This window comes from Struthio camelus, chromosome W, assembly GCF_040807025.1.
Source record: "Struthio camelus isolate bStrCam1 chromosome W, bStrCam1.hap1, whole genome shotgun sequence".
Lineage (NCBI taxonomy): Eukaryota > Metazoa > Chordata > Aves > Struthioniformes > Struthionidae > Struthio > Struthio camelus.
The window spans coordinates 49510221-49529378 of record NC_090981.1 but is presented as its reverse complement, the minus strand read 5'-3'; the positions used below and the strand labels follow the sequence as shown (position 1 = coordinate 49529378).

The following is a 19158-nucleotide window of genomic DNA, read 5'->3' as shown; positions in this document are numbered from 1 at the left end:
TTTATTATTTGTAACAGTATTAGTTTTCAGATAACTTAGAGAAAATTGTTGAAAAAGGTAAACTTAGTAGTTTAGCAGTAGCACGAGTCTGCTAAGCTAATTGCTTGGCCTCAGATGCTGAACTAATTAATAATTTCAAAAGTGGCATGTAGGGTATATGAGTTAGAGCAGAAAATCATGCAGTATCAATATACACATAACTTCACCCAAGACATCTAGGAATGGGGTTAAAAAAAAAAAGACAGCTAGGTCAAATTTGACACAAAGTTCACAGACTAGAAGAAAGCAAGAGATGAGGACTGACCATAATTGCATTCAGTTTCTCAACTTTGTACTAATTTGTCAGCTAGCTGCAAAAAACTACTGCATGCAAAAGCACAATGCTGTATTTAATAAATCTGGTCTCTGGAACATCTTTAGGGCTTAACGGGTTTAGAAGCTACAGGATCACTGTCCAACCAGTGTTAAAAAGCTGCAGGATACAGCACAAAGTTTAACATGAAAGCTTACTTTGTTCAAGTGAAAGCTTCTAATTCCACAGGCTACTTAAAGACAGTAGGTGAGGAATCAGAACAGATCGTGCTAAAGTAGATGCTGTATACTCTAGTTTGCTGATGCTTGCCAGTTAACTGATGGCATTTGTACCTACCTGTTTAGCGTACCTCTTATAATAGGTAGCTATGAAAAATTAAGGTTACTTCCAGTGTCAATAAAACCTGCACCACTCCAGCTATCTACTCAAATTTGTTGGGGTAAAGGTTTTTCATTTCAAATCACGTGTAAAACAATGCTCAAATCCTGCAGTTTATCACTTTGCTTTACCTTCCACATCAGATGCACAGTCCAGAAAGCTGGTGAGCGAGAAGCATCAATGATCCTCCATATAGGTGGCCCTTTAGATGGTTCTGACGAATGAGACAACACTTCAGAAATATTTCGCTCGAATCCATCATTTTACTACCTACCGCTAGCTTCTTACCTTCGTTTTTTAAAAGCTTGTTCAAACTGTTTCCTTATTTCCTTGAAAGCCTCATGATACAAATGCAAATATATTTAGTACATTATTAGGAAAATCTCTATGGAAAGGTTTCTTGAGGCAATGAGCAAAATACCAGTACAATTCTAAGTGCACCAATATCAAAGTTACTGAGCGTCACGATGTTGAGCATTTGCAGTAATGACTGCACAAGACAGTACAAAAATAAGGCATGACCAACCTATCTTGGGCAGCCTGTGTCCAGAGGCACTTCTGTATGCTGCACCTCCTGCCCACCTCCCCCAAGATCACATCAACTAAAAAAGGGAAGTGCAAAAGAGATAATTAGCTGACAGGTTTCTACTGTCGTAAGTCCCTAAGTCTCCATATATCTTATCCTAAAAAGGGCAACAGAACAGCAGTACTTCGTACAATACTTCAATATTTTCGTGTCAGTACTGTTAAAAGATTTCTGCTACAAATTTAATTTCAAGAGAGAATAAATCAATTTATTATGCTGCATAAAGGAAGAAAGAGTTGCTAATCCTTTGAGAAGGCCTTAGCCATGAGAGAAAGAGAGATCAATCTTAAACTGCAGTTGCATTGATAATCTTGCTAGACTGCCTGTGTTTTCTCTGGGAGTTGTTTTATTGCATTTTTAATATTAATCATTTATTATTTACATACATTTCCCAATGCGTTTAAAGCTCAATTATACTGTGAATTTTTTGGAAGTTTTACCTCCCGAAAAAGAAAGAAAGGTCCTAGAAAGAATGCAGCATTTAAAAGGCAGTTTTGTAATATGACTATGAGAGCAATAATAATGCTGTAAGTAACTTAAAGCAGGCAGACACTGGACTCAATCTTTGCAATAGGCAACCGTGCTATGAAAACAATCTGTAAAATTTTGGTACAAGTTTACCAATTTTGCAACCTAAAGTTACTTGTCAGGGTCCTATAGTTGGAAGGAGTAAAAAAAAAAAACAAAAAAACCAAAAAAACAAAAAAACCCCCAAGAATGAATCTCAGCTACTGTCAGATTGTTAGAGAAACTAATTCTCAGTGGATACAGTTAGCGTTTCCAGTCTTAATCCTAGCTGTATTCATAGAAGGGAAAGACAGTAGGAGCTGCTACACAGTATACACACATCAGTGCAATGTTCAAACTGAAAAAAAAAAGTTAATTGTTTTAGGAATGTGAGGTCTTAAGTACAATGAAAGAAAAGATGATGATAATGCCTGTGTTGTCGTGATGAGGACAGCCCAGCAGCAGAACAGACTGCCCAGAGAGGCTGTGCAGCCCTAATCCTTGGAAGTTTGAGAAAAAGCCCTGAGAAACTTGGACCTCCAAACAGACTCTCCTCTGAGCAGGTTGAAGGATTAGAGACTTCCTGAGGTCCCTTGAACTACTCTGCAATCCTATAAATTGGCATGTGTACCTAGTCACATGCAGGAGGGTATCAGGCCTCTGAAATTGTCCCTAAGAAAACTCAGAAAGGGAAGTTACTTCATTGCAGATTTATTATGATAGCAACAATGCCAATTAATTAGCAAGCATACAGGAATAAAAGGTAGATGTTCTATTGTTATCCAGCAAAAAACAGATAATACTTATATTTGCTACATTTCACGAGAACTAATTGCATGGTTAATCCCCAACAGCTTACTGCATGCTAAATTAGTTCATTTTATTTTTAGTGAAAAGCAAATACACTACCACAGGTTGTTTCGACATTGGCAGAGGCTCAGATTCAAAAAGATACCAGTCCTAAGCATCTGTTAACAACGTTAAATTATTTCCAATTCAATCTAAGTAGGTTATTCAGATGAATGGCAAGAGCAGGGACCACAGAAAGGTTGAGTTATCCACTGAAGCCCAATGCTTTTATGGGGAGATTACAATTTAGGATCCTATGGACAAACATAGTACAGCATGTGACTTCTGTTAACAAATCCAGTTTGTCCCAATTAAATGGCAAAATATATAGATCACGGTTGTGTCTGTATATATACTGCATATAGCTTTGTTCATGTTATTGGAAAAATTAAGAAACCAGTATTATTTGAAAGTGGTTGTTCTCATACTGTAACAGATACATGGATGTGATTCATGTCAGTGTTCCAAAAATTACTACTCTATCATTGCTGAAACAATTGCTAAGTAAGCAAAACAAAAGCTCCCACTTCCCTCACCCAAAATCAACTAGCAGAACACTTTTAATATGCTAGTCTAATGATCTCGGTAAACTGAGTTAGCAGGCATACTGTTTTTAAAGTTCAAGAAAAGCGTACACGAAAACATCACTAGCAGGAGATAGTATTGGAATGGCTTCACAAGCTGTCAAGTACAGTGAATTTCATAATACATTCAGTTGTAGCTGTTTTAATACCACAATGCATATTTTCACTTTGTGTAAAAGCAATGCATATGTTGATGAGTAACTGCAAGCACTAAATGAGGTTAAAAAACTTGCTGTGGAACGCAGAGGATAAAGACACCAAGCACAATAACAGTCTCAGGGCCACTGCTCTGAAGGAATCAGACAGAAGTCAGGCTGAAACTGCACACTGAAGAGCAATCAGTTGAATGGAGGTGAACAGCGTCATTACGGCACAAGGAGTTGAATGGCCAGACACGTTGGTTCAATCAGCAGGTTGTAGCGTGCATGGATTTGGTGGATGATGGCAACTCAACAATGCTGAAGATCCATTCCAGGAAGCAGGGAAGGCTGACCCTTCACTGGCAAAGACTCTTCAGTAGTTTTTTCCAGGTCAGTAAGCTTATTAAAGCTTAGCCTAGTGGTTTGCTAAATCCTAGCTATCTTTTGGGTAAGAATCAAAAAAATAATTGCTTTATACTTTGAAGCTGTGTACATCCTCCTTGCAAAGTGCTTTTGTGCAAGACTAAGCATGACCCAAACACTGACTCAAAACAGTTACAGTTGGTAAAAGTCTTCCTCATTAAACCATGATAGCAGCAATTCAATGTTCATCTCTATTGCATCAAGTTAAAGGATGCTGTAAGCCCTGAACTACAAGATGACAATGACTGGGTCACCAAGGAGGAACACTGTAAGGTAACAGTAATTTATTTGTGACTAAATATACCTAAGTAAAACCATTTTCCACATCGCTTAAAATGAACAGGTCATTATACTGCATATCACCCTTGATTATTGAATGATGTGAACAAGTAGATGCAAGAATGTAAAACAAGGCTGTAAGCGATGCTGTGACAAACAAAGTGCTGTAAATGCAGAATTTCTTTAGGAAAGATGTTAAGAAAACAAAGCTGTCTTATTTGGATTCTCTGGTGAACAAGTGGCTACACATCCAACATGCATATTGCTTTATTTACTTTATTTAGTTTGGCAAGAAGTTTATGTATACCATATGACTAGAATCTTGTAGTCCATACTTATTGATGTCTGTTCCCCTGTGACTTTCTGGCGCCCTCCTAAACACCAAGTTACAAAATTAGCGTTTGTCTACCAAAACTTTCATACAATCAGAGTAACTTTGTTACAAGAGAGGATAAATTCAGAATAAAAAAAAAAAAAAACAGTACTCTAGCAGCCCTTGAAAGGAGGTACATACACACAAAACCCATTTCTTCTTTGAGAACATGAGTTCTTGTTAAGAAAAGCTTTTCTCCCTACCTCCTATTTTAGCTGCGCTCAGCATCTCCAGCCTATTTAGCTTTATGGGAAGTTATTCTCATGCTCTTTGAAATGCTCGGTCAAGTTAATCAGTATTAAGAGCAACTAAGGATTGGCCTTGTTGCATGTATAATCAATTAGTTCAAATAAGGATACAGGATTTCAGTTGGCTTTTGCCAAGCTGCTGAGCACTTGCACATTTTGAGAGTCAATGACGCGCTTTCATGCCTTACTTACTATCTTCAGTTGTCACCCCATTCTTTTCTTCACTCCAGTCACTCCAATAGCCCACTCCATCTTCCTTCATACAACGAATTGAAAAGACATACTCTGTGTAGGGCCTGAGACCCTGAACACTGAATGAAGTTCTTGGTGAGGCTGTATCTTCAGGAGGTACCTATAAGGGAAGGAAGATTTTTAGAGCCACTGACCAACAAGCATAAAAGCCACGTTCTATGCTATTACAGCTCCCATCCAAGAAAGCTTCTTACAAAATAAGGAGTATAAAACTGTTTTTGGTAACACCTTTATACATTACAGACTCAGTACAACGTTGACTTTCTTCATCCTATTTCCAAAAGGCTTAATTCAATCACTACTTTGGCAAGGAACAAATCATAGCTGCGTTTATTTATCAGATATAATAAAAACAAATACCCTAGAATAGGTGAGCAGCTATCTCAGGACAGTCTTTTATATTCTCTATATTCTGTTTTAGCATAAGCAGATTGAAAATGAAAAGAGAAGCAGACATGAATTGTACAAACTTCCTTCCTTCCCACAGAATTCTTCTACTTATCGATCTACAACACCCCGCCTCATGTTTCAGGGCTTTGTTGGATATCTGCTAGACTATCAATTGCAAACCAGCTACGCTAGAAGCCTCCAATTGATCTAGATAACTCAGGATCATTGCTTCCAGTGATACAGAACAGTGTACCATGATCACTGGCACTGGAAATACTTGGTTTTAAAACTGACACCTTCATTTTTGAGTAGCTTTTAGAATTTTGCTAATAAATGGATTTCTAGAAGCTCTTTCCCTTTCATCTTTTAGATTAGAGATTGAATGTCAGAAAAGATTCCCACTCCACATGTATGAAACAAGTAAGATCCTGTAAATAGATGTACGCACACACTCTGACTCAATCACATGCAACTTGACATTGCAATCGTTCACGGCAGAAACCCCTCACCCGCAACAGGAACAACTGCAAGTTAAACATTTGCTGAATGTTCAAGAAGCTAATTCTGAAGGCAAAGAACTGTCAGTGTTGATTAACAGGTTAGTCTTCTCGCTGAAGATACCAGTCAAATTTTATCACAGCCAAACAAGTTCAGTTCTTTAAGAATTACTATTTAACACGAGCAATGAAAAGGGGAAGACAGGCTAAAAGGACTTAACAGTGCAATACATGGGCAGATCTTGGAGTTGCAGAATAAAGTGCAGTGGATAGTGCTTTATAAAACCTCATTGTAGGAGTCAGCTGCATTAATCTGTGTCCGAAGCTCAGAAACCTCATCCAAAGGTTGACTACTGTATTGGTCATGAGCAGCAGCCTCATGCTACCTGCTTCAAACACCCTCTACTGGAAAGCCAGAAGCAGCCTTCTCCCCAAGAGGTTATAAAATTCAAAAGGCTCTGGGGTTGTATGCTGAAACCAAAGAGGGGCCGATGATGAACTGACAAGTGTTTCTGTAACAGTGATGCATCAAGGGAAAGGCAAAAAACGAGAAGCTACTGAGGACATGCCCAAGACCATGACATAGAAAAACAAAAAAAAAGAAAACAACTGTGACATGACATGCATATATTATAGTTACAGCTAAGGAATAGTTATTATTCTTTTCCAGTGTCTTGTCAAACGTAAAGCATGTATGTAGGACACACCATTCTGTATATGTGTTGCAAGTTCAAAAAGCACATCCCAGGATTGTACAGTGTTTGCCCAAGTTTTAAGTGGATTTTAGATAGTTTTGTATGTGCAAAAGTAGTCCAGAGTTTATGTTCTAGATATCGCATATACAGAATAAAAATGCAGAACAAACATATTTCAGCATGACAGGGAGGACAGCAGAGAAGTCCACCGAAAAAGCAAAAAGGGTACCACATTCTGAATTAAAAACCATCACCAAAAAGCTCATCTAGACCCCAGCCTTAATGAGCAGGCCAGACAGTTCAGCACATCTTAGGAGCTGAACATTATGAACTACTGCAGTAAGTGAACTTCTGCTGCAGTTCAGCAAATGGATTCTGGGTTGCACCAGAATTGTGCACACAAGACAAGTGTTAGAGTCAATACTTATAGGTGTTACCTCCATCCAATTTGTTTCACTAATGATCCTATAGCGAATATTGAATTTCAGTTTCATCACAGCTGCTGAAATCCGATTCTCCCAGGAAAGTTTCAGAACAGTAGGCAATATTCCTGAGTTGACAGATAAGTTGTGTGGAGACAGTGGTTTCACTAGAAGAGGAAAAAAGTCAACTCAACTCTAGAGCTGTATTATGTTATTATGCCTCTATAACTATAGGTACACTATGCTGACTAAACTCTGCTATCATTAAGGCCTTTCCACAAGCAGAAGAGGCTGCTACTTTAGACTAATTTCTAAAGCAAACTGCTTAACAAGGACTTGCTATACGAATGGCAAGCAAATCTGTCACCTTTCCCCAACTGCCCAGCACAGTTCAAGTTCTAGACAATAGTATTTCGCTAACGTTAGGAACTTTAGTGAAGAAACATTAACATAGTGATTCAGCAATATGCATAGAGGCAGCAGTTTTATGTGCTACTCAAGCTTTAAGAGGCATGTAGTTACCTATCTCAATGGGATCAAAAACAAGACGATCGGATTCAGCCTTGCCAAGAGCATTTGCGGCTTCTACCCAGACCTCCAGGTTAACAAAAAACTGAACATCAGCAATGGTACAGGAATTGTTTACATCTTTTGGTATGCAGTCAGGAAAGTCTTCTCGTGGCCTGAATAAAGTAAAAACAAGTTATCAAGAAGTAAGGTTGGTTTCTTTAGAGAATCTCTTCAAGGAGATCAGAGGCCTCAATGAACAGTAATCGGTTTAGCTCATGTTCCCTTCTTGATCATTATCTTTAGTGTAACGGGGGAAAGAGTTGAAGAGATCAGAGCTGCTTCCTCAGTCATAAATGCAAGGCTGCATTAGAATAGAAACTGGAATGCAATCTCTTGATTCCAAGTCTCATACCTTAAAAAGGCTAGCCAAACTACTGTAATTATGAAGCAGTATAAAACCCCACCAGCTTAAAAAAAAGTCAAGAACTGGTACATTTAAGCATAAGCAATATGGCTAGTAACTGTAACTTTAAAGCACAGTCATGCATTCAAAGAGGTAGCTAGTTTTTTTTTTTTCCTCCAATCAGCATACCCTCCTCAGAGTACAGTGTTACATCTACTACATATTATTTTTATCATCTTCTGCTGAATGGATATAGTTTTAACGGCATTAAAATGAAACTTGCTTAGCATTAATGTTTTCCATCTATTCATAGTTTCTACTATACTCCTATGCTATTGAAATACTTGAGAGGAAGAGAAATGACTGCCTACAACTTTCTACTTCACTCTCCCTCCAGAGGGCAACAGCAATTCTATCCACTCCATCTCAAATGACAATAGACCATTTGAAGGGTTTGAAAGAAATATTTGCCTTCGCATGGGGAAGGCTCCACTCTTTGCCGAAGCTTTTGTGTTAGGATTAGATTTAAGCAGTACAAGAACATGCTCCTCAAACACGATTCTAAGTTTTTAATGAGCACAAAGTAGACAATACCTCTACAGGATACAGTCCTATACTTTGGTTTCTTTATTTGTTTAGTATGGGATAGAACAGTCACTACAAATAGGTAAAATTAGGTAATCTGGGTCCAGTCACCTAATGAGTGTGTGTCTACTGTACTCAAGTCATGCTAATCATGTATTTGAGAAATGGAAAAATATGAAGTAGTGTTACTAAAACAAATGCAGCAACAAAATTTGATTTCTGACTTTTAAGTACTTCGAATGTGAACTTATTTAACACTCTCTCTTGCCCCCAAAGACAGGCAGCAATGCTTCAGAAAACTGGATTTTTCTAAGCATCAATAAATGTCAGAGAGTTTGATACAGCCTACAAACATTCTTCAAAATGATTCAGATACACTTTAAGGAGCTACTTACCATCTGTATTTCAACCTAAAATGAGTGTCCAGGAATGTATGCCTTCCAGGGTTCCAGGTACAAGTCATAGGATATGTAAGTTTTGACACCTGGTGCACAATGCAACTTAAGTTTTTGGGCTTCTCTGGGGGCACTGTATGTAAAAAGTTAGTAAAGACAGTCCATAAACACACATAAAAGATAAAGATAGTCCATACACACATCTTAATCTAGTGAAAGTCACACTAAGTGACTTATTAGAGTAATTTCAGTGAACATCAGAAATATTTACAGCTCTACATCTATCTATATAAATAGATATTAAATATACACATACACATATGTACATATTTTAAAGGTTTTTTTTTTTTTTTTTTTTTAAAAAGGAGGAGTAAAAAGCACTACAGACCACCTAGTGATTGAAGTCAAGGAGTTAATCAGGTGTTCTGAAAAACAGAAGGCAATATAGGGAACAAGCAGCTGACAGTAAGGAACAGCATGAAAGATTTCTCATTCTTTGAGGCAGAAAGAGATATGAACCCTTTCTATTCTATAGAATACTAAAACTATTTTCATTACATAGGAAAAAAGTTAATCGGTAACGTGCATTTGCATATACTGGCTCTACTAATAAACTGAGCTCTGAGGCAAGTGTGACAGGTCTATTCTTTCCCCCAGCTATGGAGGGCAGATCCTTTAATCCCCCTGCCCCCTCCCCTAAAGTTACAAAAAAGATAAGTGATCCTCAGCAACAGACTTTATTGCTTAAGATGATGTTTTTCAGAGAGCAGCTGAATTTCCTTTGCTTCTTAAATTCAAATTTTAACACATAAAGATAATATTGAGTTTGTTTGCAGCTTTTAGAATACTTAGCGTAATACACTTGAAAATGAGTGATAACTCATTTTAAATAGAACTTTTGACTTACGAAAATACTTTTAGTTTTGATTCTGAATAACCATGTTCTTTTCAAAACTACTGTCATTGTTTAGAGTATTTTTCCTCAGTTGACAGAATGAAAATAAAGCAGCTTTAAATACAAGTGCACCTCATGAGATGCATATGTAGAATATCTTAAATTGAATGACAGTACTGCTAATATTCTACAGTTTTAATTCACCTGTCCTCAACTTTTCATATATTTTGTCTGTCCCTTTTTTCTGTTCAGAAGTTTACTCAACAGAACTTGGAACAGAAAAATGAATTCTTCTTTTTCATGGTTGAACTCCATTAGCTTAAATTGTGAATTCAAGGTGGCCTTTTGTATACAGAACATGTGATAGCTGTAATACATTTTGCCAGCATTAGGAGGCTATATAATTCATTAGTAGTTCATACCCTACAAAGGACGCTCATGAATATACTTTTATCTGTCATTTTATACACTGTTACCAACTCAATCACCAGTAGAATATGAATTCATTCACATTACTTTCTCAATATCTCCATCTTGTCTCAAACATAAACAGTAATTGCTCAGAACCATGCAAATGATGTAGTGGTTGAACGGGAAAAGTTTAAAATTAGTTAGAAGTATTTTCTTAAGTATAATGGTAGAGCAATCCAAATAGCGTGTTCTATTTTTAAGGCAGCTCAGTTTTGATTTGGTATTACAGACGGACTGGATATCCTTCTCAGTCCTTTGAGGAAGGAAACATTAAGTTTATAGGGTTATTGCAGAAGAAGGATGTATGATCTTACCTTATTTCTTTGAATACCAGCAAGAACTGAGGAAAATGTGGCTTCTCTCCTTGGATCTCTTTCAGTTAAGCCTGCATTTTCCTTTCAGAATTTAGTCTTCTTGCTACAACCTTTTTCCATGTATGAAATATGCCACTGTTTTTTAGAAAAAATATATTCTGTGCATATTTACCAGCTTTGGTTGCATGTAGTTTGATAGCGTTTAATGCACTTTATTGGGGGACTGAGATTCAAGGAGTAGAAATAAATGTCTCAATGTGTAAACCTTTTATTATTTGCATTCTTTGTCAAAAGTGATTTTTCGTAGAAGCTAGTGTTTCAAACCAAAATAAAGGGCAAGGAAAGAGGTACTTACAGCCTAATGTAACTGCAATTCCATAAATGTTCTGCTCAATCTGTCCATCTGCTAAAATGTTGCATGTCAGAGGAGTAGCAAGTGAAGAAGTGTCATTAAACGTGACACTGGAAACAGTTCTGTTTATTTCATGGTATTGTTCTTTAGGTACCAGTCTATTTTTAATTTTCCAGATAATTTGACTAGCATATATATTGCCAAAGTCAAGACAACTCTCATTCAGAATGCATAGTGCAGTGAAATTGGAACCAAGGGCCAACACAGGAGATTCTGGAATGATGTGGCCACATGACTGTACAAGTCCACCTGAAACTAAAGAAGAATGGCATCAGTTTTGGTGAGGTTTGTCGTTGTTTTTGCCCCCTCCCCTTTCCTTTGAATAGAAAGGATTCCATAATCAATACTCTGGTACAATATTACTTTCATATTAAAAGTCCTACATCATGTGTCTAAGCAGGAAATGAAATATTTAGTTACTTGACAGCTGCATATATATATATATATATATATATGTATATAAAAAGTCAGTTCCGAGATTTAAAGATGAATGGTCAACTGACTGAGATACTGACTTGAATCAATGGCCATACTAAGCATCTTTAGGATGATCATTTGCTACAGAATAAAAGCAGCCCAAATCTGATTACAGAGCCTACAACACGAGCTTATTAGTAGTTTACTGCTGTTTAGTTTGACCAAGACAGGCTTTCATTTAGATACCATTTGGCATATGCAAAGTTAATCACATGATATCATTTCAAGTGTACTTTTTTTTTTTTTTTTTTTTAAAAAAAAGAGGAGTCCCTGTACAGGACCAAGCTCACCACTTTAGCACTTTAGTCTGTTAGAGTGACTAACACTAGTGATGCCAGTGGAACCAATGCAGTCTTCTACCGAAGGAAGTCAGCTTCACTATCTCTGCACAAAAACCACTTACGAATGGAAACACAATGGAGTAATACAAATTAACGTTTCATTTTCTTACCATTCTACAAGCCTCTTATGTTTGAGGGGCAGAAGTCTTACCTTCAAGAGAACAAATATTCAAGAATAGATATAAGCCATGGGCTACCCAGTTCCACCCAGAAAACATGCTGCACAGAATTCCTGTAAGAGAGAGACATAAGAGTAATAGCTTAAACAAATGAAACAGTTCTAAGATCACTGTCAAATTCAAATTTGTACTAGCTCTTTGACAATTTAGCAGATATACAGTGTTTCTTCCCCCTCCCCCATTTAAAGAAAAGGTTAGTACCTTCTGACTCTCTAGAAAAACAGAGGTTGCATATTCTTTCCATTTTACTCACTGGTACAACAAAACCCAACGTCTATTTGAGCAAACCAATGTAGTTCAAAGCCTCTTTAGTTACAAGTTTAAGAAATGCATCAGTTTAAGGTTTTTGTGTCAGATATAGAAACAAACTTTACTGGTTTGCTGCTGTGGGAGGTTATCAGTTAGAACATAACAGGACACTGTGGTTCATAGGGTTTTAAAATCTGAAATTTACTACTCTTTGGAAGTGAAATATAGCAACTGTAGTCAAATTCATAGACACTGAAAACCCTTATGTAAGGTTCAGAACGATTCACCACAAAACCAAGCATTTCATTGACAAGAGTGATTTAATGTACACTCAAAAATCATGAAGCAACATACTCTTATATCAAGAATCATCGAGTACCACAGAAAAAGCATTATCTAATTCTTCTTCAAAGCCTTGCAAGAGAATTTGCAACTCCTCAAAAATCTTCCAACACATGGTATTCTTTATTTCTATACTACAGCAGCGCTCACTTATTCTCAGCTTGAGAATTCCACAAGACAGTTTTGAAAAGCTGAAGCATTACAGGGCAGTCGCCTTTCCAGGTGCTTTGAAGCTGGAAAGTTTTCTCTGGATTTCTCAACTTGCGTTCATAATGCAGCCCAAAATTACTAAAGGCATGTAACCTTCTTTATAAACTAGGCATACTAGTAAACAGCTGTCATTTTCTAATAGCAGACTTAAAACTGTTCTTGTGGCTAGGCTCTAAACCTAGAATTTCTAGCTTCATTAAATAAGATCCAAAATGAGACTTCTATAGAAATCCTGCTTCAGCAGTTGCATCTTCACTGACCTGACAAATCTTTTGACACTGCTATTCTGGGCTTCATCCCTATAAAAGAATGTTTTCCATTTTTATTGTTAGAGGTCAGAATCTGATGTTTAAAAATAAAATTAGACAACTTCAATTACACGCATACTAAAATGAAAGGTAATTCACTACAAAGTTCAAACAAATTCCACAGTTTCCCTCTGAAAGCAAAATTTATGAGCAGCATTTACTATTAGGAGAGGGAAGAGAAGAAAGGCAACTTAAAATGACACTAAATATTCCCTGTTTTTGTTTGCATGTAGTTTGTTTTATAAAGTGACAGAAAGATGCAAGGTGGAAATTTCACAGAGATCACTCAGATTAGAATAGATACCATCAATCACTATCATATCAATAACAAGCTGGAACCCCATCCCTTAGGCGTTAACAATCCTAAGCCATTAGTTTTTACAAATCAAGCTGAGTACTATAGCGTCATGACAGTTTCTTTTCACAAGACTTAGACATCTACAGGTAGAAGAAACCTGATCTCAGAGCTTTACAGTAGACTTATTGTAGGGGTCACCAACATGTACTTGTTTCAATATGGCCTGAAGAAAGTCATTAGAATCACTTCACAGAACCTTTATTTGCATCCATACTTCACTTAAGTGTCATCCATTTTCATTATTCAAAACCTACCAAAATTTGAAATATAATATTTTAAACTAAAAACACAGCTGATACAACAACTCGACAATTAGGTTAGCATGCATTTGTACTTGTCCCCACAGATACTTTTCTGCTAAAAGAACTTTTTTTAATATCAAACTTTATTCATATGGAGTCCAGAATTAAGAAAACCTTTACTATTTTTTCCAATATTACTTTAAAGTACCCTCACTATGCTGGAAATGAAAGTCATTAGACAGTTTTAAATGAAAGACATGTTTAGATAATTTAATAACAAGTGTACAGTGTGTACAGTAAGAACTAAACCAATTGATTTCCACTTACTACATATGTAATGTCTTCTAGTATCCAAAGACTAAGTTCTCACCCACCCATGCCTTTCTACTTTTTCAAATCCCCATTTGTTTCACAAATTTGAATAACTTGACGAACGAGACCTAGGTCAGAGGAGTATTCTCTGTTGGTTTAGGTCTTATGCACTGAGTGAAACTGGTAATTAGGAAACTGTTTCAGCGCCTTTACTTACTCTAAACATTTAGCATACAGACTGCTTGCTACTAGAAGCTTGTGAAATATCAAACGTACACCTTAATTTGTTATTTGTTATTCATTAAGTTACTTAAGTTGAAAAAGGAGCTGCAGGAAGATCTGAATCTCCCGAGAACCCTAAAGTTAACTATGAAGGCAGAAAAAAGCAGCAGCTCCACTTTCCTGCTAATTGCCAAAAACTGCTGAACAGCAGCAGATGCAGCTTTCAGGCTGAAGAAAGTGTAGCAGACATAGAAAGGCAGAAGAAAAAAAAGTTAAAGAACTTTCAATATAGCATTTTTCCTCATTGAAAAAGCATTTAGTATCATGACTGGTGCCACATTAACTTATTAGACATACCCATTATTCCAAGTATTGCATCATTACCGAATTAACTGTTTTCCTTTCGGCAATTACTTATTTCAGAATAAACAATAAATCCACAAAGCTATTCAAAAACTATTAGTGTTAAAATTAAGGTTTTTTTTTGGTCTGATTAACCTGAGCCATACTTTGTGACTCACCTGCAGGTACATAAAAGCCAACATTTAAAATGTAAAAAAAAAAAAAAAAAAAAACCAACAGAAGTAAATGACAAAGAATTATGGATCATTTCTTCTGCTAAAGAAGCATCACTGCTGTATAAGTTTTGGCATAAGAAATCAAAATAAGATGACTTCATATTTTTAAATTATTAATGCCATCTCCACACTTCAGCTGTTTTCTAAACAGAGCCTGACTACAACACTGAGTTGTTCCGTGTGGATCTGATTTACCTATGAGAAACTGAAGCCCAATTCTATACTACTATGCACTCTGCAAAATTTACTGTCTATTTTAAAGGAGCAGAAAATTCTTCCAGTTTACAGTATTGTTTCACTGAACTTAACTCCTGAAGGGTCAAGAAAATTCAGAATCATACTCCAACACCTACAGTCGAAGATTAGCCAAAAAAGCCCACTTGCATACAGTAAGGAAACAAATAGTTGTGACTGTAGCTTCCTAATTACAAACCACAGTTCAGCATCCCTCTGCTTTTAGACTGTTCTCATGTATCTCACCCTGCTGATCCATTCAGTCACAAGATTGAAGCCACCTACTTCTGAACCCACAAAGGGGCTACTGACAGTCCCTTCTAAGGTGTGCCACTGTTAAAACAGCTTAGTCTCCCTGGCTTTTACAAGTTTGATTCTTAAATGAAATTTAGTTCTAGTTAAGAACCAGCATTACACTAAACACTTTCATCCATCTTGCCTAGATGAAAGGTACAAAGAAGGTACAGCAGGAGCTAATAACTAATGGAACAAGCAGTCACACTTCACCTTCTGAGTAACGAAGAAGGGTTTTCTATTGAGGATCATGTTTACTACTCTGAGTAAATAAAAACTTGAAAGTTGCAGAAACCCTGGATGCAAGTTGTATCAAAGTTTCAAAGTTCATGCCCTCATTCGAAAGAACTGCTGCTAAATGCCAACTGTTCACTACCAAATCTTAAGTCAGACCAAGTTACAAGTTTAGACAAGAGAAAACTCCAACAAGTACTTTCAATCAGGCAGTACAGCTGGAAGAAAAAAAAAAAAAAAAAAAACACAAGCTTCCTTTTACATGCTGGTGCAGATTATTAGGAACCTGACATGGAAGTTAAACCCAATGCTGAAATAAGGTTGAATAAGCTGGCCGGTTTAGAGCTTAGACCAAACAAACAACAACACAACACTCAGTGACCTCCCCTACCACCAAATCCCTACCACCCACCAATAAGGCAAATTGTTTTATCCAACTATGTAGTTGCTGTGGGTCACTAAGCAAAACAGTTTCTCTTAGCTAAATCCAGTCAGGTACAATATAAAGTGAGGGGAAAAACACGCAAGTTAAGTGAGTGAGGGCAGGTGAGACAGAAATACTGACATTAGAAGTTTGTCAATTTATTTTCATAGTTAAGTCTGCCAAAGCAGCTAGAGATCAAAGTCTTTCGAAACATTACACAGTAAAACCAACATGATAAGTTTAGATCTACAACTGGTGATAGTCCTGACCTCGCAAAAGGTAAGTTATCTTAAAGAAGAATAAATACCTGTGAAAATACAGAGAATACTTCAGCAAAGACAGACATGTGAAACTCATGCTGTGAGATCACTTTATTTAATCTCTAGATCACATGAGATTTCTATTATTTTTTCACATCCTGCTACCATCTTGAAAGGAAAGTACTAACCATTTAGGCCTGAATCTTTACATACAGCGGCAACAATTTTTTTTTTTTTTTGGAATGAACATGACTAACCTGTGAAGAACAGTTTTTAAGGACACATCAGCCTTTCATGCAAAAGGGATATCATTATTTATTCTGGGCAACAACGGAAAAATCCTTACCTGCGATTTTAATCTTATTTCAAATAAAGAAGACAACAATGCCAAAATTAACACAGGTATATATCACATGATGAATCATCACCTCTTCACTTTGGAATGTGAGAACAGTTATTCCAGTAGTCCCCAAGTGACCTTCAAACGACAGCTTCAGTTTAAGAGACTACAGCCAAAACTTAATTTTCCCAAAGTCATCTTCCAAGTCAGAGAGCACAGATAACACCAGGATCACCATAGGAAGGTTTTAAGATTAGTAAGGCTCATTTCCACATCAATAACAACAGTTATTAGTTAAAGGGTGTTGGCACATGGATTTTCAGAAGTCCCTCAAAAAAAACAAAAAACAAAAAACAAACCAACCCAAAACAAAACACAAACACCCAACCAAACCATGAGAGCTAAGTTTACAGCTTCAAGCGGTAACCTCTCACACAGAATCCACATAGCTTCGGTAGACAGAGCAAGGAAACTGTACATACAAGCAATGCTGTGCATACCAGCTACCATTTGAGGTTTCATAACAAGCCAGGTAGTACTTAAAGCTGATCTAAAAGTTGTAACTACCCTCAAGTAATTTTGATTACTTAAGCAATAACTGCTTTCTAAGTGAGAATTTTTCTACCAGCAAGCTTCCTTCCTTCCTCCAAGCTTGCTTCCTTTTTGGAAGTATTTAAGCAACTCAAAAAACCAGCAAACACATATTCAAAGAGAATCACTTGAAAGTGATTATCTCCACAAAATATTCTAAAATTAATTTTCATACTGAAAATAACTATATACAAGCAACATCAAGTAATCTTTTCCCCAGCCCTTTCACTAAACAGCAGGAGCCAATTCCCTACACTGCTTATTTCATGATCTCTACGTGGAAGCTTCTCCTTTCATTTTGGGCTTTACTTACTGGAATAAAATAAATTTAAAAACCTCCACAAAATAAAACCCAAAAGAAAGGGGCATTGATTAAACAGATCAAAATACCTTGGAGTCACCAAATTTTTTGCTTACAATTATCAAGTTTCTATTCCTTTTATCTCCTTAAAATGCAGACCAGTTTCTCTGAAATACTTCAGATTTTTGCAGCTAACAAGTAGCTTTAGTATAAAAGGCTACTGAAGCTACACAGAATTAGGTCTTATTCCATGTTCTCACCTTGAAGTTAAACCTTCAAGATTGACAATCACCAGTGCCAGTTCTCCAATTCAGACAGTTCTTGCTAATACTTATATCAGCAGGGAAAAAACTGGAAACATTGCCAAGGGGTTTCTTTCTTTTCCTACAGCTGTGCTACTGTCAATCCTTTTGTGAAGCAGCTTGGGAGACAGTAGGTCTCTATTTTTTGTAGAGATTTCTAGATGTGCCTATATTTCTTACAAAACATTGATCTACAAGCTTTCCCAGAAGTGATCACGTTTTCAGATATGTAAACAACATCAAAGTATTTATTCTTAGTGCTTGACTTCTAGGAATCCATCTCATGTTTCCATTATCCTTTCCCACTTTCCATCATGATGCACCAACATACAGATTATAAGACTTTGCTGGACTCAGAAGTTATGTACTTTTAAAAGATGATATCTTATGTATTATTCTTCCTCCAAGAAGAACAACTATTCAGAAATACAAGTATTATTAATTTTATGCTATATAAATGAGAAGAAGATGGAAGAAAAAACAAACTTATAACCCCCCAAAACGTGTTTTACCTCCAGCTTGTGGACCTCTGTTTTTTCTCAGTGACAGTACAGATCACTAATGATAACATTATACCTTCACACAATCCTATTACCACATTCTTCCTTCAGAGATGCCTTAGAAGCAGCAATAAGCCACCAGCTGGCAGTCACCTAGCCAGCCTAAAACAAAGATGAAAACTATCAGACTGGGATTTATTTTCAGCTCTGCTGCCATCACACTTGGCAAACTGCTTTTCTTTATACCTCAGTTTCATCACTTGTAAGATGGAAATAACACCACCGATTTTCTTTAGGAAGGGTGTTAGAAATGCAGTGGAAGAACTGCTAGAGTCCAGAAGGTGCAGGTGAGCCGTGCTGCATGCTCTGCACCCCTCCTACACAGGAAATCCTCTGGTAGTTTGACCAGGTGTAAAACCAGACATATCTTCCTCCCAAGATCAGCAGCTTTCTAGCTTCTGGTCTACAGGCCACAAGATATCAACAGACTAGTTCTAAGGAAGGCAACAAAACAACACTTTTCAACAAGTAAGAAAATGCCTGCCTATAACATGCCCAAGCTTATCAGACAGTTGAAAAATGCTGAAAGTCATGAGTCCAGCGAGGCATGTGACACCTTGATTAGTTACAGCTGTCAGCACTAAAAACTACTGTATCCAAAAAATCCAGATAGTCGACAGTCTTATCTTCCATGCCATTTCAGCCGGGAAGAAAGACTGCATCAAGACAGGAGGTGGGGCAGCCCGGCCAGCTGACAGCACCAACGTGGAACACTTCTCGGACAGGAAAGGAAACAGACTCGCCAGAAAAAGGAGCCAAGTCGTGTCCCCCCCATCCCCTCGCCGAGGGGGCGCAAACCGCCCCGGCAGCGCGTGAGGCCATGTTGCGCTCCCGCGCCCTCGGCCGCCGCCCGCCGACGAGCGGCGGCGGGAGGGCGGC

At 37.2% G+C, this 19158-nt stretch overlaps 1 protein-coding gene across 1 annotated transcript in view; it reads right to left on the bottom strand.

Annotated features, from left to right (window-relative positions):
- The window catches only part of LOC138060929 (interleukin-6 receptor subunit beta-like), a 28528-nt gene that overhangs the window by 8840 nt on the left and 530 nt on the right, over positions 1 to 19158 (bottom strand). Inside the window, exons 2-8 of the mRNA XM_068925243.1 lie at positions 11891 to 11971; positions 10865 to 11176; positions 8830 to 8962; positions 7459 to 7619; positions 6952 to 7103; positions 4873 to 5032; positions 823 to 905 (exon numbers count right to left, since the gene is read on the bottom strand). Of these exons, the coding sequence (XP_068781344.1) occupies positions 823 to 905; positions 4873 to 5032; positions 6952 to 7103; positions 7459 to 7619; positions 8830 to 8962; positions 10865 to 11176; positions 11891 to 11957 (1068 nt within the window). The 5' untranslated portion in view covers positions 11958 to 11971. The remainder of the gene's footprint in view (positions 1 to 822; positions 906 to 4872; positions 5033 to 6951; positions 7104 to 7458; positions 7620 to 8829; positions 8963 to 10864; positions 11177 to 11890; positions 11972 to 19158) is intronic.